A 23,299-nucleotide genomic window follows, 5' to 3' on the forward strand; every position below is an offset into this window, starting at 1 on the left:
AAGTTGTTGAGTTCCTGACGTGCTAGACGACATGCAAGACGTGTGATTGTGTTCCTAAAAGGTGAAGAGGCCAGCGGATGCTGAAGGAGGACCAATGAAGAGAAGACAACACCTCAGAATAGTTACTCATGTCAAAGACTAGGTGGAGTGGCGGTATAAAAGGGTTGAAGGGAAAGACAGACGGGTTCTGTTCAGACTGCCTGACAGCTCTCTATACTCTGTATGATTACCAGGACAAGTTCATCTAGAAAACAGAGACTCTGTTGCACATTTCTGACTCATTGTAATCAATAAAGTTGTGATCAACTGTGAACTGAGCTGCATCCTCGTCATCCTTCCTCTCATCAAAGGACGTGCAGAGTGGATGGCTAGATTGAGGTAATTCTCTCTTATATTTATAGTTATGTGGGTCATGCACTGTGTTAGTAGCTCTAACTGAGTTAACCCATAAAAACCCAGACACAGTTATCCCTAAATCAAAATGATGGGGGATATACCACAGGCCAAGTGGACCACATAGAACACATTTATGATGTTTTTAAAAAAAAGATACTACCCCTAAATGTCAAAGATCTGAGATGTGACATATACGTTACATTACATTTATGGTATTTATGTTTATGATATTTCTTATTTTAAAATTAAAAAAAACTAGACACATTTTCTGCTTACAGAAACACACATTTGCCTTTTTCTTTGCATCTCCACAACATTTATCAAAATTGTGACATTAATAATGCTGTTTAACAACAAATTATTTTTCAAATTTGTTTGTAAGTAACAAAATAATAATACATCAATAATAAATAAAAACAAATAACCATTTGCCTTTTTCTTTGCATCTCCATAACATATATCGAAATTGTGACTTTAATTTGTTCAGGAAATATGGTCAGAACAAGTTAAATGTAATAAAGGACACCCTATAAATGGATTAAAATTGTTAAATGGGTTTAAATTTAGCCTAGTAACAAAAAATAAGCTTTTTGAAATGTTAAAATAATTGATTATTTTCTATATTGGTAAATGATTTTATGCTTGATTTCTGCTTCTCTGTTGTTTGACTCTCTGGTGTCTGTCCCTGTGTCTGTCTCTGTTGTCTGACTCTGTGTCTGTCTCTGTGCGTGACTATCAGGTCAGCCTTGGTAAATATCTCTATGCATTTATATTAAATCAGGCAATATGATTTTGATGCAATGATTATGTTTGTGTGTTAATGTTGGTTTAGAAACTTTGATTACATATATTTCATTGTCTGTTTCATATTTTTTAGACTTTTAGAATCCATGTGAGACAGTGAAAATCCTTTGGCTCTGTAAGACATAATATCTTTGTAAGACATAACAAGGCAGGAGGATTTTGTTGAATGTTCTGGAGAAGAGGCCAGGTCAGGACGGCCTTGTTCGGGGCAGCAAGATCATATGCCCAGGTGGCATGACGTGCCGTTGTATTGATTAAGACTGGCGAATCCAATAGGAATATTAAATCACTCGGTGACCTTTTTTCAGATGATACACTTATGTCATTTGAACAGCTAGCTAACAGTTACAAATTGGTCAAACAAGATTTCTTTCGTTTTTTGCAAATAAGGCATTATATCATGCATAGCACAACCCTTATTGATCACCTTGAAATATCTCCTGTTGAGAAAATTCTGTTTCAACAACAATTGAAAGTGTCTTTGAGTTCATTCTACCATGTACTTAATGGCTTTTCTACTACTGATGCACAGGGGGTCAGAGGTGTGTGGGAAAAGGAGCTGTCTGTGACCATAGATGAAGAAAAGTGGGATACCATTTGGTCTCTTAATAAAAAGATTTCAATTTGCACTCGGACAAGAGCAACACAATTCATGATTTTACATAGATTACATATATCTCCTCACCGCAGACATTTCTTCTACCGCACTCTCTCCCCTCTGTGTCTCACATGTAAAACTGAAGTGGGAACCTTAACTCACTGTTTCTGGTCTTGTCATAAACTTCAAATATATTGGGCTGAAATCATAAGTGAATTGGAGAGAATTTTTCATATTAACATAGAAATGGACCCCATTTCCCTGATTCTAGGTCTTCCAAGTGACTATTTGAAAACAGCAGTCAACAAAAGATTGTACAATATTCTAACGTTTGCAGCTAGGAAAAATATCCTTTTGCAATGGGTCAGTGACAAGATTCTTTCTGTCTGTGCTTGGCGCAAAATAATTTTTTGATCTGATCCCTTTAGAATATCTTACCAACGTCATACATCACAGTGTAGATCAGTTCTACAGAGTGTGGCGCCCATTTTTGGACTATATCAGACCTGGCCTTTCCTCCACTCTATTAAAAGATCTGATGTGCACCTGAATGTCATTTGTGTAATGTAAGACTGATCCACCACCTTGTGTATAATGCCATATGTTCATCTTTTATGTAAGAGCTGTCATGTTTTGTGTTTGTTTTATTGTTTGTCTAGTTTTGTAGACAATGAAGAAAAAAAAAAAAAAGACTGGCGAATCAGCGGATTAAGAAGGCGGAACTTCCTGGAAGGGGTGGACCAGCATGTTTTGTAAACAATTGTAAGGTTTTTAATGGGTTCGTAGGGAGAGAGACGGGGTTCAGACTTAAGAACTGAAACCCGTCTGTTTGTATTCAGGGACATGAGTTTTTGAACCCGGAGAATCTCTGTAAAATGCACATTTTTTGACGTATTGTAATAAAACTATGTTAAACTGAGAACTTGCACGGGCTCCTGCTCTTCATTCCCCATCAACGATCTGCGCAGAAAAATGGTGAGGTTTTTTCTGTTGGTGACAGATTATTCCATTTTCAAGGTTTCCTCATGCAATTTTTCTAACAGAAATTAGCTCCTTTTTTACATTTCTGTTTCCAGTCACACACATATTTTGGAGAAGTCACTTCTTGTCACAGTCACATGACCACCACCCCAGGGTGTTGAGTATACGTCACTTAGGGATTTAATGAGTTAAGGTGAAGCATAAAGCTGAATATAGGAGATTATAGAAGATTTAAAGTGTTTGTTACATGGGTGTCACCATGGGTTCTTATGGGTTAAGTACCTATTTTGGGAAGTGTGGACCAAGGTTATAATAGTTTGGGATTTTTCATTAATTTTAGTTTTAATTTCGTTGTGAATTTTTGTTTTCAAATTCAGTTAGTTTTAGTTAGTTTTTAGAGTGAGTTTGCTAGTTTTAGTTTAGTTTTTATTTTTTGAAAATGCTTACTTTTAGTTTAGTTTTTATTAGTTTTAGTGTTAGTTTTAGTTTTTTTGTAATGGGTATGTGCCTTCATTTCCTTTGGTTTATCCATCTTAGCCCCAATAAGGTTATTAACTCTTACAGTTCGGGGTGTTTTGAATTTTGGTTGGAGTGTAGATATCCCAGTCTCAGTAAACATATTTACCATGTGTTCCTGCATGTTCAAATAGAAACACTGAATTATGTATGAAAAAAGTTGACAAAGAAGAAAACTAAGGACATTTTCACGATAATTTTAGTTAGTTTTGTAACCACACAATACAGTTTCAGTTAGTTATCGTTTTTGAAAAAACTCTTGTTTTTTTTTTTTTATTTCAGTTAACGAAAATGTTTTTTCAATTTTAGTTTTCGTTATTTTGTTAGTTTTCGTTAACTATAATAACCTTGGTGTGGACAACATAAGTAGATTGTAGGTACCCATAATTGTAGATTATTATTAGAGTCTGTTCTCCTCACACCCTCCTCCAACACTAAATGCAACCTTTAAGCGATTGGAGAAGCTATCCATTGTTGTATATGGGAAAGCCACGCTGCCAACCCATTCTGGCCACCAGCTCACAAATACTTGCCCATGGAAAAAAATAATTGCAGTAGCCTGTTTGAACCAGTAGAGGGCAGTCGCTATGCATATTTATCACGCAAGAGGTATAATCATCGGACAGAATTAAAATACTACTGGACCTGAATCCATCATAACACTAATAAATAATCAAATGCATTGGTTTTCAGCTGAAAAGGTGGATTGGAGGTTTAGTTGGTCTTTTAAAAAATGTAAATTCTGCTCTAAAACTATGCAAATCTATATTGAAATAGTCTTTCTGACTCAAACTTTGACTATCAAATTGCCTGTAGCTGTTTAAAAATAATAGATGAATTAAAATAATAATAAATAACAATAACATAGTACAATGGTGATAGTATGTTTTAGCTGTTTAATTGTGTATAGCATTTGTGGTTTTATTTCTAATTGTATAGGCTATCCCAAATATCTTCGATTCAAAACAGTAATTTGATGTTTTTTTAAATACAAGCCAACAAAACAAGCCCATAGATCAAGGATAACATCCTGGATGACCTAGTTAGAGATATAAATAGTAAACTTCCTCATTACAATTATAGCAAATGAGTCTCATTACATGCAGTGTAATTGCGATGTCTATTCCCTCTGCCAGATTATTTTAGCCTTGAGCACTGAAAATTTAGAAAGTAGTGATCTTGCACAGCAGAATGGAAAGGTAAAATATTGATATTTTCACAGGCAAGTGGAGGTAGTAACAGAGTATAATAATGTAAGTGGATACTTGACTCAATGACAGATTAGGCACACACAAAGAAAATATATTCATTGTAAAATACATTTATTGAGATCTAACATGTGACAGGTGGGGGCAACAGAGGGAAAAAAGCACCTGTAAATTCTTGCAGGGGAGATGAGTCTTTGTTCCTGAATCTGCTAGAGGTTTGCTCAGTCTGTTGTTCTGAGATTAGAGCAGCAGGATTCACAAAGCAGAAACAAGTTCATGCTTTTCAGGAGGGGCTGACTGGAGCTTGTAGCAGTCAATTCTGTAGCCTGAAATCATAAAACTATCACCTCAACGTTGTGTAGTTTTACACCAGTCCACTGGGTGTCAATAGCAGTTATGAAAACATGAGAAAACAAAGTAAGATCTCTCGGATTACAGAAGCAGCCACTGATGTTGCAAACACAGGTCAAAATCAATAGAATGATGTGATTAAATTTGTCAAAAATAGTAAAAGCAAAGGAGCCTGTAATAGCAGAAACACACCCATTTAACATGACATAACCTAAAGCCTGTGTCAAAACTAACAAAAACTTTTGGATGATTCCTGTTGTTTAATTAAAGCTCTTAAAATATTCACCATTTCTACACCTCTCTATTATAAAGCAACATGAGACTCAATCAATGTGGATTTAATACTTCATTAAGCATTAGAAATATATAAACTGCAAAAAAAGTTTAAAAAACAAATCCCCTTAAATACAGTTTTGGTTTCATCAACTCATATGCTTATATGTCACTGTGTTGCTGTGGCTTTTTTTTATAGATCTACATTGAATAAGATAGGCCTAAAGTACATTTATATTGACACAAAACATGCAACAGGAAAATTATCACAACCATAAACCAAAACATTTCCACTTCCAATTCAAGAGTGGCTCTGATAACTCGACTCTTAAGCGGTGTTCAGACAGACGTAAAGCAAATTTTATATATTGACATACAAAGTCAATGCAAAGACTGAAACCCATAATGCAAGTCACGCAAGTACACAATATTCATTCAGCTTGGAATTTTTTAACTTGATCAAGAAATTTGAGTGTGTCAAAAGCCTATGTACTGCTATTAAATCTGCATAATCTGTATATTTGGCGTTCACATCGCTCTAGTTGTGGCATACCTGCAGTCATACAGACGGCAGTGAAATTCACTGAGCTATGTCCCGGTTATGTTATTTGTTTTAGTTTTCTGACATATTTGGGACTTTTTCAGCATGTACAAAGCAGCAACAGTAGTTATTTTGGCCATGGTTGGACGATGAAAAGAAATGATGGTGTTAACAGTGGCGGGTCTTGCACGAGTAACAAAAATAAACAAAACATAAGCAAATCAACCTCAGACACAAGGCATGTAATGAGCGAAGGTTTGATCCGTTTAATACACAGAGGATCAGAGAGATTTCAAAATAAAACAGCGGATCGTCTTTTTCTGGCGAGATCTTCGGCACAAAGTGATTATGTACATTCACTGAGTGAATATTTAGAAAATAAAACATATATTTCTCGCTAGAAATGTAATCAAAATCAATTTTTATGCAGAAACAAAGTCAAAATATTGATTTTTTCACTAAAAATTAGAGAACTGACCGCCATGTTTTTTGTTCTGACCGCCGGAACCTTGAAAGTCACGTGACTTCGACACAAACCAATAGGAAAAAATACCAGGTTGGGCTATGACTGTCATTAACTTGCATTGTGGCGAAATCCGTCAGTTTCACGGAAATTTTAGTGATTCCGTGACTATTCCACGGAGTTTGAGTTAAGAGAATCCGTGGCTATTCCACGGATTTCTGTGAGACCAGGTTGGATCTTACAGTCAAACCAGATGAGTAACAGAAGGCGAAATTTCACCTCACGTCTAATGTGAACACTGTTAGAGGAGATGGCTGTGGTTTCTGTTGAACATGTGAATTTCTTTATTTGAAATCATCAAAGCTAAACTAAATAGGATCAAATTTGACATACTTTCTAACAAGCTGTTTTTTAGCCTATTGTACTGCAAAAAAATTACATTTCATCTAAATATAAGTTAAAAAGGGATCTGCTGAAAGACAAAAACTTGCATGCAAACATGAGGCTTATAATTTAGTAACAAAAATGTATGAACAAACATTACAATCTTGGCCTCCAATATGCTGTTTTGATCATTTTCAAGTATCACCTTGAGATAACAGAGCAAAACCTTCACTTCCATTTCTTTTCCCTGAATCTTCATTATCGGTGATATTAAGGCTCTGTGGTCAAAACGTTGCCCAACATGAACGTGTTCCTATCACAGAACAACCCAGTGCACCTCCGAAGCTGCTTCTTTATTAACCCCAAACTAATGACAAGACAGGTAATGACACAGTGTTGCTGTGAGACCAAATATTAGCTCTAGTAAATGTGGGAATTGGTGGCAGGTACAGTACACTTACACATTTATTGTTGTTAAATGCCAGAGCACACATGTGCACAGGTGTGTTAGAGACAACCTGGTCTCACAGAAATCCGTGAAATAGTCACGGAATCGCTCAAATTTCCGTGAAACTGACACAGATTTCGCTACAATGCAAGTTAATGACAGTCATATCCCGTGGCTATTCCAACATACAAAGTGATTATGTACATTCACTGAGTGAAGATTTAGAAAATAAAACATATATTTCTCGCTAGAAATGTGATCAAAATCCATTTTTATGCAGAAACTAAGTCAAAATATTGATTTTTCACTAAAAATGAGAGAACTGTCCGCCATGTTTTTTGTTCTGACCGCTGGGACCTTGAAAGTCACGTGACTTGGAACAAACCAATAGCCACGGGATATGACTGTCATTAACTTGCATTGTAGCGAAATCCGTGTCAGTTTCACGGAAATTTGAGTGATTCCGTGGCTATTCCACGGATTTTGAGTTAAGCAAAATCCGTGGCTATTTCACGGATTTCTGTGAGACCAGGTTGGTTAGAGATGTCAGCAAATAAACAGCAGCCCAGCCAGAGAGGGGGAAAAAGCCAAGACTTAATTACTTGATGCATCCTCAGTCACATGATGCTGAAATACACATAAGTGATTTCAAACAATAAATAGATTTTGTCTTTTTTTACTCAGTGAAATTGTAAGAAAAAAAGCATAAAAATAATAAAGAAATGTTTCTTATTTCAAGTTTACCTGTTCCTATTTTGTCATTTGAAATCCCGAATATCACAGCACATCATTGGTTCCTTTTTTTTTTTTTTCCATCAAAACACAAGTCAGTAACAGAAGAATACAAACAAGTTAAAATCCTACATATTATACCATATCTACTGCCTCACTACACTTCTAATATACTATAGTTAACATAAGTGTGTCTATTTTATTCTTTTTTGTTTATAGTTTTAGTATTTCAGTCTTAGAAATAAGCTTTTGGCAATTACCTGAACTATACATACACAGCAAATATGTACAAAATAAATTCAGTTGACCACAGATTCACAAAAAAAAAAGTATGGACCCTTTGGAAAGTCCAGGGAGTGTGTCCCAGTAAGACAAACCTCCCCATCTCCATCTGTCTTTGACTTTTATCCTTGGTGATTGGACATTTCAGACAGTTTCCTATGAATGGATTTTTTAGGAGGAATCAGTATGTTGGAACACTGCTTGTGTCCTGTGCAGTGGCTTTAGAGGGAAAGTGAAATGATAGTGACGGGATGTTCTCACTAAACGCAGCAAGGACTCATGGTGCATTTCTCACTTTAAATGTTTGCAGAAAGATATTTTAGTGGCTATGATGCCAAGATAAATACAGCCAAGCTCACAGATGGTCTATCCAGTCAACTATCAGCAGTGTTTCTGAGGCACTTATCTGTAAAAAAAAAAAAAAAAAAAAAAAAAAGTGTATAGTAAAGCCCTTAGACTGAACACATTCCTGCATGAGTCCTCGCACATATTTGCTGCATTCAGTGAGAACAACACACTATCAGGAAGAAGAATATTGTGTGACTAATTAGGGTTTATTAAGGTGGACAAAAATATGTTGCTTTATCGTTGAATTGTCTGGTTCTGAACCTGAGACTTGAAGTTATTGTTAATTTGTAGTGTGTTTTCCTCTTCTCCAATGTTAATAGAATCTAAGGTTTAAATAGAGAATGTATAAATGCATGTTTGTTGATGAAAAGTGTATTTCTTTATCCATATGTGTCCAAGTGTTCCTGTTTAATGATTTTGAGTGTCTGCCCCTCACATCTATTTGCGCTTCCTGAGCACCAGGTACATGAGGCCGCTGATGAGAGTCATGGGGAAGCTGATCCAGGCCAGGATATAGGAGGAGCTGTAGGAGCCTTCCTGAAGACTGGGTACGTGGAAGCTCTGTTTCTGAGCCGTGTAGATGGACGCTGCGATCATCACACAAAGGGCTGGGAGGAGGAGAGAGGCCGGAAATTACACGAGGTAGTTGAAGAAGCAATTTCATTCAAGTGTTGCAAAGAATAGTTTGACAGTTTGAGAATTAGACTCGTTTTCTGGTGGAAAGTTAGATGAGAGGCTCGAGACTTACCCTAAGTAAAGCTTAGTCTTCTCTTTTAGTTATTTGTTTATTCTAATATGATTATTTTCATATTACAGCCTACTTCTTTCATCTGTGAATTTTTCTTACATGATAATTAGTTTATGTTTGGAAACTGTTTAAGTGTATTCGAATGAACCAAATTACTCCACTACAAGTAAAAGTCCTGAATTCAAAACTTACTTAAGTAAAATAACAAAAGTATCAGCATCAAAATGTACTTAAAGTATAAAAAGTCCACAGTGACACAAAATACCTTCTTCTGTGCTGTCCACAAGGTCACCGGTACAACAACAACAACAACAACAACAACAACAAAAACATTTTGTAAAGTTAAGGCTCTTTTTAACTGCTTAATATACTGTTGTGAGTTTTAATTTGAAAAGCTAAGTGTAGTGGAGTAGAAGTATAAAGTTACATAAAATGTAAATACTCAAGTAAAGTACACATACCTCAAAATTGTACCTAAGTACAGTACTTGAGTAAATGTACTTAGTTACATTCCACCACTGGTAATATGGTCGACTTTTGGCCTTTTTGGCATATTCTGTCATTTTATTCAATAGTATTATTACTATTATTATTATTGTTATTATTAGTAGTAGTAGTAGTAGTATTTATTCATTTATTTATTTTTAAATAATGTTCTTTTTTCTATTAATGTGCTTTTAAAACAAACTAAACTAACTACACAGTCGCCCATAAAATTGGCATAATTTTATTTTCAGACAGGTTTCATTTTCATTGTGATATGTTTGGAAGAAATTGATCAATAAAGTTTCGAGAAGATATACACTTTATCCGTCAAGAATAAATCACTTTGTCATAATCATTTAAAGGAAAGAGGTAAAAAAATATTATATTCCAACTTTATGGGCGTGTAATCGCGTAAACTAAACAGGAGAGAAATAAGATGCTAATGGCAACTAACTGGTAACAACGATTCATAAAAGTTGCACTGACAAACTAGTTGGGTGTGTGTTTATGTGTGTCGCTTACAGGCCAGTAGCTGGATAATAGAGGTGAAGATGAATCTTTCTCCTTGCTGGAGCCTGAAGAGCTGCAGGATGAAGACGAAGAAGCTGACGCAACATAAAATTGTGGCGAGGATCATCGTAGCCTGGACGGCCTGCAGGTAGGCTGGGGACAGAGGAGAGGAAGTGTTACATGCATATCACAGCGCTTACAGTACACACACACACACACTACATAAAGGGTGTTTCCACTACAACCCAATACCCGGAATGAGGCAGGTCTCACTCGCCAAAACGCCCTTAATTTGAATATGAGCCATCCTGAGCGGTCTTTTGACGGGACTGTTTTCGTCCCTGTCGAAGAGCAGGACCGTTTTTTCTCCCCTGAAAAAAGCCTGGTTGCTGATTGGATAGAAAGCTAAGCAGGATGTGACGTAGTACTCGACGCCACAACAACACGCGCTATTTGTAAAAGCCGGCGCAGCTACTTTGTTCCTATATTTAGCAACTTTTCGGGCCCCCTTAGAGACTATTTTTCAAAAAAGCGACTGGCGACAAATCCAGTGACCTTTTCTGGTGTTATTGGACACTTTTGGAGACTCGTTCTTACTCTTCTTAACGAGCCATGGGGGCCTGCAGCTCCTTAAGAAGAGTAAGAATGAGTCGAAGCGGCACAGTCCTCCTGCAGCAGTCTCTCCCAGCTGCAGTCACAGAGTCGCGGGGGATGTTAACCCCTTAGCTTCCAGTCTTCAAATTGCTAATAGGCTAACAGTTAGCTCTGTAGCAGTACAGTGTGTATGTGCTGCTGCTGCAGGAGGTGTTCACTTAGCGATCTCTGTTTGTTTACAACAAGCGCCGGACATTCTGTGCACTGTTAGCGATGCCAGTTAATTCACGATCATGATGTTTATTATCAGCGGAGATGCTGTGCATAATTAGCCATGCTGCTTTGTTTATGATCAGCTGCTGACGTTGTGCACAGTTAGCAACGTCGGCCACAGTTGCATTTCCCGTGTTTAATCCGTCGTATGTGATCACGGTTGAAACTGTCGCAAAGCGTTTACGTGACAATCGAAAACCATACGTCACCTCCAGAGTCTCTAAATCCCTCTGGGGGCCTTTTTTTAATGGCGACACACAGAGTGAGCGGACATTTGAGAGGGTGTGGCCTGAGACTTTCCCGGTGGCCACTCTTCCCCCTAAAGGAAACACAGCTATAGTTACAGTGTCTCACCTGCATCAGCAGTATGGCTGTTCTCCACAGGATAGCAGGTGGAGTTACAGGAGTACCACAGGTCACTGTAGATCACATCGCGTCCAGTTGGCGACACCACCCACCACCGCTACATGAGGGAGGGAGACAAAGCGTTAAAATGTCTTGTACTGGACAGCTTTGTGTCAAATGTGTGATCATGCCTGGCTTTATACTCACATTGTGAATGGTTGCAACAAAGAGGAGGATGGCTGCAGCCAGATGGAAGAGGATGATGAAGGCTAGGATGATCAACATGGCTGCCCTTCTGTCTGCTCAGGCCAGTTAAATATTTTCCAGGCTGCTCCAGTAGCTGTCTGTGTCTCTCACTGGGCACAACGTTTGTGTCAGCTTTTAGTGGGTGACGGTCCTGCTGGATGTTTGCTGGCAGGTTGGTAGTCAGGGGTGGATCAAGGTCCTTCACATGAAAGGAATCTGTTGGGAGCAACATATATGTAATACTTTAATAACACACACAAATACAGGAAAGATGAATCCCTTGTCAGCATACATCAAACACAGTTAAAACTATTGCAGATGTCCCACTTCCTGGTACTTGGTCACCCCAAATGTTTGTCAAAAATAAAATGTAAGCATATACCACCAACCCATGAGAAACTATGCAGAAAGCATATTTTATTTTTCACTTTGACGTAAATGTCGCTTGGTCACTCATTCTGTGCTGTTTAATGAACTGATTTTGTGGGAGTTTTCATTTATTTTAGAAAGGCAAGATAAGAAAAAAACAACGTTGTCCAATCAAAGTTTTTTTACACAATATATAATTCAGAAAACAATGCTTAGGGCATATAAAGATAGTGTTAGCTATTTTTAAATGTATTCTTTATTTAAATTATTGGCAATTAACTGATACTGAGTATATAGTACTGATGTTTAACTAGCTTTTTATTTCTTAAGTATTATTGTTTTTTTCTCAGTAACTTTTTTTTTTTAACAATGTCATGTACGTATCAGGTGTAATTATGTAGAATAACTTAGTAATTAGTTATATTTTTGCTGAAAGTAAATTTGCATAGTCAAATCAGTAAATAATCAGTGTAAATTCCACAAACAAACAAAACAATAAAAAATTCACTATATTGGCCACCATATTGGCTATCGGTAAATTTTTCCCATCTACAATCGTTATCAGTCTGTCGTGCTCTAATAAGTCTCTCTTTAGTCATCTTTGCACAGTTTTAACATTTTGGTGCAGTATTGCTGACCCCACAGCACTGACCAGTTAAAAAAAGCTGAATATGCTAGAAAAATAAGAGGGATCAAGCAGGCTGAGAGTGCATTATTTAATTTTGTGTTAAAATAAGAATAGCAGGAAAGAGCAACTTATGTAGAGTCCATATGCACTTACAGCAGCTATGTGATAGATGTGTAACATGTGCAACCAATTACCAAAATACAACATTGCCAAACCGCTGTGAAGGATGCAGGGTTAACGAAACAGTCAGAGAAATATTTGTAGTCTCAACATGTTCCCTCAAATTACCTAAAATGCTAATATGACATGAAGCGTGTATGTTGTGTCTAAATGTACAGTATGCCAAACTCCAGTGTGTGCGTGTGTGTGTGTGTATGTGTGTTTGAGAGTTAGTATGTGAGTATATAAAACAGTAGATTATGTGGGTGTGGTGTTTACTCTGCAGTGATTGAAGGCCTCAGTCTGACTATGACTTGCTGATAGAAGCGAGGAGTTGACTGTTTACATTTTCAATGGGCAGTCTGTGCTCTGTGCAGTAACTGTAGACCACAGTATGACACGCTATGTTAGCATAGCAGCATTAGCAGGCAATTCCACCCATTAGTGGCAAGTCAGACTATTTGCGATGATGCGATGCGATGAGTTTCTCATACAACCCTGCTGGGTCAGATGCCTTTGTTTTATGCAGCATGACTTTGATATTTGTAGCATTATAACACAAACCAAATGTCCTTCAGACCTAACTGTTGACAGTCATAACAGGCGTGAGCGTGTGAGCCTCTGCTTGAGATATGATCACCTAGAGAGGCCTGGATTCTTTCTGTGCTCTTTTCTGTTTCTGAACTTTTTGTAAGAATCAAGGACTAAAGTGTTACTCTTTCCGTAAGGGAAGCCAGTATTTTTGTTTGTTTTTGTGTTCCTTCCTTATTTTTCTATACACACACTACTACGGAATTGTCTTGAGGGGGAAAACCTATTAAAAAAACAACAAACACATGCAGAAACCCATTAGTTTGTTTGTCTAGGAAAGGGCTTTGCTCAGCATGAAAAATGCTTTGTCAGCATTATTCTGTTAAAACATTCATACAGCTATAAATAAGAGAACATTTTGAAATCTAGCACATATTTCTTTTTCAGAAAACATTTTAAATGTTTCCAGCAGTTCTTCAAAGGCTTCATTTCACACTAATTTAGAGTAAAGACTGCATCTCTACCATGCTTACTCTGTGTACACTATACACATCAAACTCAGCCTAACTACTCTGTGGGGATAATGCACATAAAATTACATGCATGCACATGTATACAAGAGTTTGATCCCAGTTACTGCCTACGCTACCACCAAAGACGTTCAAAAGCTGAGCAGGCAGAGACACAAACATGTTTAAAAGCACATGCTGTACACACACAGCCAGACAGCAGAGGAATTAGCCCTCTCCGCCAAAATGGAGTCGCAGTAAAAACAGCCGACAGGAAGCAGGCTGCAGTTTTTGTGTGTGTGCATGTGGCTGTGGGGTGTGCCAGAGGATGGGCCCTGTCTGAGCTGGGACAAGGGGGGACAAGGGAGTAAATGGTAAAAAAAAAAAGGAGGTGAGGAAACATCAAAAGTAAGCTACGCACTTTGATTCATGTGACATGGGGTTTAGGGTTTAGGCAGGAATGTAAACAGCAACTGTTTTTTCCAGCCTTCTGATCATAAAGCTCACAGAATGGAACTGAAGTAGACAATAACCTGGCAACACACACTTTAATTTGCACCTGAACCATGTGAGGATACATTTGAATATCACACAAGTGCTGCTGACATTTAGGTGCGAGGTTGCACTGGATGTGGAGGAAACATGTTTTTGTAGTTTAGAGATCAATAAAGAGAAATAATTGTATGTTGTTTATACATCTGCATTTTCTACAATTTGCCAAGAATGTGTGTGAACATACAGTATAAGTTGGGCTGTGTATTGGCAAGAATCTGTCAATATGATACATATAATGATAAAGGGTTTACCATTTAATATAATGTGCTATATTGTTGGTGATATATTGTGGGGTTTTTAATCAAATTTTAGTATAAAGTCCACCACCATATGAGTAAAAAATAGCACTTATGGCACATTTTTTGTGCAAGCTGTCTGCTACAAATCTTTGAATGAAAAGTTTTGATTAAAAATTGATAGAGTATCACAAAACAAATTATAACCTTACTCAAGTGTATGAATATTTTCTCTTAACACTAAGTATAATGGTATGTAAGTAGCAGGTCACACTGTGGAAATGTGAGATGCAACCTTATTTTTAGGATTGGCATCAGCATGCTGGAGGTCTAACTTTTGCAGCTCTATAAATTCTCAGAAAATCGGCCTAATATAACATTTCAATAACAATGTCCCTAAGGTAGCCAAACAGACTTAAGGATTGATCTTACAGACCAATACCAGTGCAGAGTGAGACAGGACAAATGGAGGAGACAGAGTTGGAAAGTGGGAAAGCGAAGGTAAAAACAACAATTAAATTCACTGCATCCATTGCAAAGCATCTCTCTGGAATTTGAGTCTAATCTGACCTGCAGGAAAATTCTTTGGAACAGCAAGTAAGCTCCCAGACATGTACACAAACAGACACACACACACACAGACACAGACACACACACACACACACACACACACACACACACACACACGCACACACAGCTGGGTCTGATTCCATCTGCAGCTGCTTACACGTCTCAGTGCGGACAAGATGAAGGGAGGAGTGAGGGAGTGAGGGAGGAGACAGAGAGAGGAGGAAGGGAACCCCATTGGAGGGAAATGGAGGGAAGAGAGAAAAACAAAAACAAGAGTGTAAACACCCACACACATGCTCTGATGTAAACACACATACATATAAACTACACCAAACCACAGATATATAGCCTGTCAAGACTCTCACAAAAACTTGAGACTCACAGACACAGCTTAGATGAGATCACTTGTGTAAATTACATGTGTACATGCCCTTTAGTGTGTGTTAGTATTTATAGATTATGATTGTCCAAACTGTAATGATCATATACAAAGGCTTTTTTAGGTTAAAAAAAAAGAAAAGAAATTAACTTTGTTTAGGTCGCTGATTAACTATTATGAACTATTTTATTGATCAAACAGGATATAATGCTCTATAATAATAATTTTAACAATAGTGTATACCATTTTGTGAAGCAATAATTAAAATAAATTCGCTATTTATTGTATATTTATTTACTTTTTAGGTATTAGGGCTACATGCAAGGCAAGATGCACTTTATATTCTTAAAAATGGGTACTCCCAATATCATAAAATTACCATTGCTGGTATTTAATAAATGCAATGTGTATTGATTATTGTGCATTTAAAATAGCACTTTATATTTACTGTGCAATCGGGCAATCTGCAATATAATTACGCACCTAACACTTTAACACTTAAGCACTCTGCACTTTAATCAACCCTTTGATATAATAAACATAGCGTTTAACACTAGTGAAATACGTTTGGTCCCCTGACCCTTGGCCTGGATGTTCCATGATCCACTATACTTTTCATTGTTCTTGCTTCTCTTTTTCTTTTCTGTTCTATTGTGCTCAAGGACACGTTTTCTCTCCTCCTGCTCATTCTGGCCATGAAGGCCAACTGCCAACTTGTTGTTATCTATGTTTTATTGATTTTATTGTTATGGTATTGACATCAACCTGCCAAAGGGACTAAAGATGGAAATTAGCTGTTGGCTATAATCTTGCATATTTACATGTATATGTTCATTAATATGTATTGTCCCTGTTTTAAATAAATAAACTCAAAACTCAAATAAACCAAACATTACTCTATTATTTACTGGTAAAGAGTTTCCTTTTTCTCTCTTATTTACCGTCATTCAAAATGCACACACTCTCAACAAATAGACTAACACACACACACACACACACACACACACACACACACACACACACAAACACACAAACATTAGCCTCAAAGTGGAGCTCTGTATTCCCAGGGGGTCCTTGGGAACGGTGTTGCCTTGCAGAGGTTTCACTCAGCGCTGATAGTAAAGTGTGAAAGCACTGATACTCACCTCTGACACCAGGCAACAGCTGCACACACACACACACACACACACATACACACGCACAGAGCAAATATCCGCATGCATGCTGTATACATTAGCTACGCTAGTCTGGTATGCATAACACAGATATGTCACGCCTTATCTATTATAATAGACACATGCACACACTGAGGGGTGCTTACTTCAGCTGGTGTGTCAATCAGCAGAACAAGTGACTAACAATCCAAGTTAAAGACAATCCTATATTCATTATTGTCATCATTATTAAAGTCATCTGGATTCTCTGCACTGATGTCTAACCAAAATAGATGAGCCATAGGGAAAGAAAGCAGCTAACTTTTATTTTTAACTGTGATGGTAATAATTTTACATGTGTTTTTACCCCCTTATTGCACAAAAGTGGCGACAGTAAGTTGGGCCTGGGTTATTAATCAAATTTTATTTTGAATGATTTTGGCCTCCAACAGTTATGGCACCAAGATAAACTGAGATGAAACATTTGTTTGTATTGCATTCCATTTCACAATGAAGCTCTCCTTTGAGTTATTGACTGCAACATGTTGAACATAGTTTACATTAAATATAATAGTTGAATATAGTGGCACTTTACTACAAGATTTTTGATCCAATTTATTTTGGTCTAATTTATTTTTATTCATTTTTTTAATATACTAAATATATGTCAAGTAGGTTGTGGAAATGCATTCACCTTAGTGGTTCTTATTTATTGTGATCTCATTTATTTGTTAATATTTATATAAATGTATATATTTTAATATGCTATACATTTTTTTCCCATTTTTTCATTAATTCATTATCATTAACCACTTACTATAACTTACTACTTACTTACTAATACTAGCTTGGGTCATTGGGGGGTTGAAGCCGATTCCAGAAAATCCACTGATAAAAAACATTTTTTCAATAAATGCATGATGTTTATAAAGTCATCAAAGTAATCAGGTTTAATAATAGTGATCTTAACATGATTTTATACCATTATCAAGCAAGTGGAAAGGAAGGCACAAAAACTGAAGCAGTGCTCCAAAACAACAACATTATACGATGTCACTTATTGGTGACATCGTATAATACGGTAACATATTGTCTTGTTTTGTTTGCATATGACTTGATCTTACAGTTTTTCCTTTCTGGGCACATGGTTAAGTGCAAACAAATACACAAGACGGAAGAACAACAATACTATAGTTTTGTATAATCACATAAGTAGGCTGACAGATTGTGTCAGACTCCAGCCACCTCGCCTGACACACACACACAAATACACACACACACACACACACACACTGACAAACAGACTGCCATTCCTCCTCTCCACTCAGCCTTATAATAGGAGGCTGGGGGACTCAGAGCAAGAGTGCAAGTGTGTGTGTGTGTGTGTGTGTGTGTGTATGCGTGTGTGTGCAGACTGATTCTCTTGCCTGGTGGAAAATGCTGACTTTTAATGTCCTTTTTTTACTCTTTTCATAAAACACAAAGCCACAGACTTAACTGGGCCTCTGAATCTCACTCCCCCGTCTCTCTCACTGTCCCACTCTGTCTTTCTCTGTATGTCTCTCTTTCTGTCTTCAGCGATGGAAAAACTGATTGAGGAAAAGAAAAGGAAAGAGGGCTTCCAGTGGAGCCCTCTGGCCCCTTATGAGGTCGTACAGTTGAAAGTTAATACCCGACATTTCCTCGTTTCGTTTTTCAAGAACCTTTACGATATATTCATCATGCTTATTTTTCATTTTCATTTTCCCAAGACATCGCCTTACAGTACCTAGGTGGGGTAAGGGGAACAATCTAGTGTTTTTGTGCAAATGTGTCTACTGTGTGTGTGTTCATCCAGAGTGCGTGTTTGGTGTGTATACAACAACAGCCAAGCTAAGGCTTATTTTTAGAGAAAACACAAAAGGCACATCTTCCCTGGAGCGAAGCCAGAGACCAAACAAAGCTTTGTTTAGGAAGAGCATGAAAAACCTGTAGACACACACAGGCACAGATGTACACACACTATGGTTTTAAGATATATGACGAGTCATCTCAGTGGCAGTGGAGCAAGCACAGAATTATAAATATAACAAGATTGCCCAGTGCGACAGCTGTAATACTTTATAGTGTGGATTTACAAAAGCCCCTTGACAAACAAGCACCGGCTGCCTGTACACTGTGAGTCTAGTGAAGCAAATAGCAAAACTGGTGACAGATGTTGAGACAACTTTGCTATTTGCACATCTTTATCACAAGTAAGCCAAATATTTGTCAGTTTAGCTTGAGGGTGTCACCAGATGATAAACCATGTTGAATGTGTGCCCATTCAGGGGCTGGCACCATAGTTCACGTTTCTTGGCCAAATGTTGTACCATCATGGTTGTTTCATTTCATTTGTCCCTTTCAAATGGAGACAACAAACTGCCTTTTTTTTTACCTGAATTTGGGAAGCTTAACCTAACGAGCTTAATGCTAACAGTATCATGCTCTCATTCTTACGATTAGCATGCAATGTTTGGATCATTTTAGTCAATTTCAAGCTGTTTCCAACAAAAAAATGGTCTCTAAATTTCCAGATTTTCCAGGTTTTCAGGGATGCACGATAACAGTCAGGTCTTCCCTCAAAAACAACCCCATAGGTTGTTTGTACAAGCAGCAAAATTCGACCCATATTTACGTTTCGGCTGTCCTCCACCGCCCTCTTGGGGCCGTGGTAATTATGAATTACGGCGAGGTGGAGTATATATATAGGTGGATGGGTCAAACGAACCCAGGACTTTCACCCAGGAGAATGGCGTCTGTGTCCCTTGTGAAAACAAAACCGTGCATCCGTTTTTTACGCAACTACGTCACTCCCAGTAGTCACATCCTCCTAACTGCTTCACTTCTGGTATTTACTTGCATTCATTTACTGTTTAAACTGTCTTTTAGAACACCTTACTAGGACGTTTTTGGCCCTAAACCTCGATTAGTGGTTTTGCAGCCTAAATTCAAATAAACTTTTTACAACAGCAAACTGTACATGTAGGTATAATGAAATATGTGCTGTACTCTGTACCACGAAATGCTCATATGGATAGTTTTGGGTGGTATTGACGAAAAATCTATTCTGTTGTTTAGGTCGGAGAGCTTGTTGGTGGTAACCCTGTAAATGGGGCAACACTATATGTAATAGAGCATCATGTAAAGCTGACTGTTTTATTTGGAAATTAACATCTAATTGCAAAAATGTATTTCTCACTTTCTATTACAATTTGAATAACGCAAGAGTGGTACATCCTTTCTAAAAGGGGTAGTATATTGGCCTATTTTAAATTGAAATTCAACATGAAGAAAACTGATTATAAATGCAAGGAAATTATGCATTCACAGTCCAATCACCTGTAATTTAAAACTTAAATTTCCGTACAGACGTTTTTAACATTCTACCTAAATCTATCAATCCCTCTGTATTATTCATATAAAGTTATAAACTCTGGTTGCTTTGAGGCTCTGAAATAAATGCCTCAGCTATGTCCAGTTTGGTTGAATACTATTAAAAATTGAGAATCACTGTTGTCCTGCTGAGTTTTAAGACCTTCCTCTGACCCAGGAATTCTTTCATGCTGGACACTAACATGGGTTTTTAGGTGTGTGTGGATACGTTTTCACACACATTCCTACAGTGACAGCGCTGAGTAATGACTCCCACATGGCAGAGAGAAGTTGGGAATACCTGTTGGAGAAAAAAAAGGCATCCATCCTTATCTATTTATCACCCCTCCTCAATTTTCTACTGTGTCTCTTCCCACTTGTTCACTGATAGTTTTCACCTGTCAGCACCTCAAAACCTCACACCCCCTGAGCAATCCTGATCCGATCAAATATCACACACCTCTCTCCTCATGATGCATTCAGCGTGACTGAAAATACTTTCAAATTAACACTGACACTCCGCCTTTAAAATGTTCAGGCCTTGTGTCAAACCACATCCAAAGCAGTAAGGATGAAGCACAAAGGGTTGCAGCACCATCCTAATACTTCTGATAAGGAAATAACTTTTGGTCCTTAACTGTGCTCCAAGACTCTCTGCCTACTGTGAAGCTTCGCTCTGGTGGGGAAAAGCTTCCATGTTACATGCTGCACATATTAGCTGTCATTCATTTAGTTGTTCATTAACACATTACTTCACACATTTGTATGTTTGAAGAATGTGGTAATGTGGTAAAAATGGTAATTTCCGAGATCTAGACCAACAGTTTAATCAGAAAAGCGTGTGAAATCAGTGTTCAAGTTCATGATAAGGACCAGTTTCCTAAAGCAACTTGAAGGCGTCTAAGATCCAGTAATAATCTCTCTTAAAGTTATTGTTTCATCTATTTCTGCCTTTTTCCATGTGCTGTGTGCAATAGTTTGTAACTGTATGTCAACAGAGAGATGCAAATAAGTTTCTAGTAGATTGTTGCATATTTATAACCTTCCCATTTCGTAAGAAATTTAAACCTGTTGTGCGGAACTTTTATCTCCCACCTCTGGCAGGAAGAGTAGCTACACAAACACATGCTCATGAAGTGCGCCTGCAGAGGAGCTCCGTGTCTTTCCTCGATATCAATCTCTCAAACTCTTCGTCCCTTTTTCTGAGAGCGAAGTTTCTTTTAATTTTGAAGCATCCATTCCAGAAACGTTTCTTGGATGCTTCTTAGTATTTTTTTGCCATTGCTTCCACCATACCTCTACCATACTATGGCACTTCTGGTGCGCCAGTGCAGGAAGCTTTGAAGCAAAGTTGACATAGTGGCCAAACCATGAACTTAACAGCTTTCAGGTCTGTCAGGTGATGCCACGGGGCCCAAAAAGACATTTTCCCATAGATTTACTTAAGAAAAGAGTCATCTGTAAATTAGTGGATACAGCTGATACAAAATTACTTGTTTCGCTATCAGAATTTTATCCACTTGGTTCAAAAACATTTGGAAAGTCTTGAAGAGTCGCACCATTGAATTATCCATTCAAGTTAGCAGAGTGCTAAACTCTGATAGCTGGCTCGGCCGGTGAAAGGCTTTTAGTGCACATGCTCATTTGACAATATTAGGCACTCCAGCTTTAACATTCAGTCTTTCAGAGTGCATTCTCTGTCATGCAAACGTTGCCTGATGAAGTTCAGTCTCCATTTCTGCAGCCCAGTCTGAGAAATCTCTGAAAAACCTGGTAAGGGTTGGAGTTGTTTTCACCCACAAGAGGGCGCCTCCAATGAAGACAATCAACTGTCTCATCAAAAGTTGGATACTCATCAGTCAACAATGCCAGACAGAGGCAGTGGGCATTAGAATGCTAATATTGTACTTTCATGGGACATGAAGAGGATTAAACCTACAATTATGTTCAGTTCAATAACACACTCATATGGTCCTATAGTAACGTTTTAAAAAATACTAACAAACACTAAACTTGAAAGTAGGCTATGCAAATGACATGAACCAAGGCAATGTATTAACAGGTCACTGCAAACTTGAATTTAGTGTTTCTATGAACAGGCTTAAAGGCTAATTAACACACACACACACACACACAGTTTCTGTGACCATTAAAAAAATGGAGTTTATCTTCCCTCTCAATGCACTAAACTTTCATTCACAGCACTCAGACATTGGTGGCTGACAACGCCCCTTTCATTTCCAGTGTCTGAAACTTGGAGCAACTCAGCAGAAGCTGAATTATATTCTGTGTAAAAATACCCACAGGGGAAAACACGGTAGAAATAGCTCCTTAAGATACATTTTCAAACTGAATAAACCTGTCCTATTTTTTCTCAGATATGTGATACAAATATCCACACAGAGCATCCAGTATTTTACATTTTTGGCTGGTTTTTACAGTGGCTGGCTTTAAATATTCCAGAGCACTAACTGTTTGGCTGAATAAGCACAGTTAGGCTATAAACTCACCAGAAAAAGACTTAAGTCAATATAATAGTGGTATTACTATATTAAAGATACATTTTACTGTCACATTGGGTTTAAATCCCATAGAGAAAGTTCCGTGCAGCATTCAAACAATATGCAAATTAAAAATATAAAGTTTCCTTACCGAGTTTGGAACGAGAAGGAAGCAAATATGTTTGGAGTTCCCGGTGTGACTGTGTCTTGAAGTGAAAAGGGAAAATTAAGCGATAATAACTAAATAATATTGCAGGAAAACAGCGTCCAAACGCGACAAAACGGCAGCTGGAGATCTCAGTGTAGTCCCCAAAAAGTTAGAGACGCACGTTCTCTGGACCGGCTGACGTGAGCGCGCGTGGGAGGGCTCGAGGGCTGGAGCTGGGTGTGGTTTGGCGTTGGACACCCTGGGAGGTGTGTGTGTGTGTGTGTGTGTGTGTGTGTGTGTGTGTGTGTGTGTGTGTGTGTGTGTGTTCTTATACTTCCCACATAGTGAGGACATTTTTGCAAAGTGAGGACACGGTCCTCACTATTATAGTTAACGAAAACAAAACAAAATAACGAAAACTAGAATTGAAAAAACATTTTTGTTACCAGAAATAAAAATAAAAATGAGAGTTTTAAAAAAATGATAATTAACTGAAACTGTATCGTGTGGTTACAAAACTAACTAGAACTAACTAAAATTAAAGTGAAAATGTCTTTCGTTTTCATCTTTGTCAACTTTTTCCATACATAATGAAGATGGATAAAACAAAGGAAATAAAGGCAAAATTTACTGTGACCTC

The 23,299-nt window shown here is 37.6% G+C and overlaps 1 protein-coding gene across 1 annotated transcript; it reads right to left on the reverse strand.

Moving 5' to 3' along the window:
* Positions 1–7,468: 7,468 nt before the first annotated feature.
* Positions 7,469–22,805, reverse strand: emp2 (epithelial membrane protein 2). Its single transcript, XM_059347866.1, has 5 exons — positions 22,663–22,805; positions 11,489–11,743; positions 11,291–11,399; positions 10,082–10,222; positions 7,469–8,933 (listed from the first exon to the last, which is right to left on the reverse strand). Exons 2-5 carry the CDS (start codon positions 11,564–11,566, stop codon positions 8,764–8,766), a joined length of 498 nt encoding a protein of 165 aa, XP_059203849.1. The 5' UTR covers positions 11,567–11,743; positions 22,663–22,805; the 3' UTR covers positions 7,469–8,763.
* Between the last annotated feature and the right edge of the window lie 494 nt (positions 22,806–23,299).

The sequence above is a fragment of the Centropristis striata genome, chromosome 13 (assembly GCF_030273125.1).
Source record: "Centropristis striata isolate RG_2023a ecotype Rhode Island chromosome 13, C.striata_1.0, whole genome shotgun sequence".
Classification (NCBI taxonomy): domain Eukaryota; kingdom Metazoa; phylum Chordata; class Actinopteri; order Perciformes; family Serranidae; genus Centropristis; species Centropristis striata.

Excerpts from the sequence above, each read along its gene's own strand:
- emp2 (XM_059347866.1), bottom strand. The coding sequence starts at position 11,566 with ATGTTGATCATCCTAGCCTTCATCATCCTCTTCCATCTGGCTGCAGCC. Across the intron at positions 11,400-11,488 it reads TTGTTGCAACCATTCACAAT|CGGTGGTGGGTGGTGTCGCC; the intron begins GTGAGTATAAAG and ends TCCCTCATGTAG. Across the intron at positions 8,934-10,081 it reads TATTATCCAGCTACTGGCCT|CCCTTTGTGTGATGATCGCA; the intron begins GTAAGCGACACA and ends TCCTCCTCCCAG.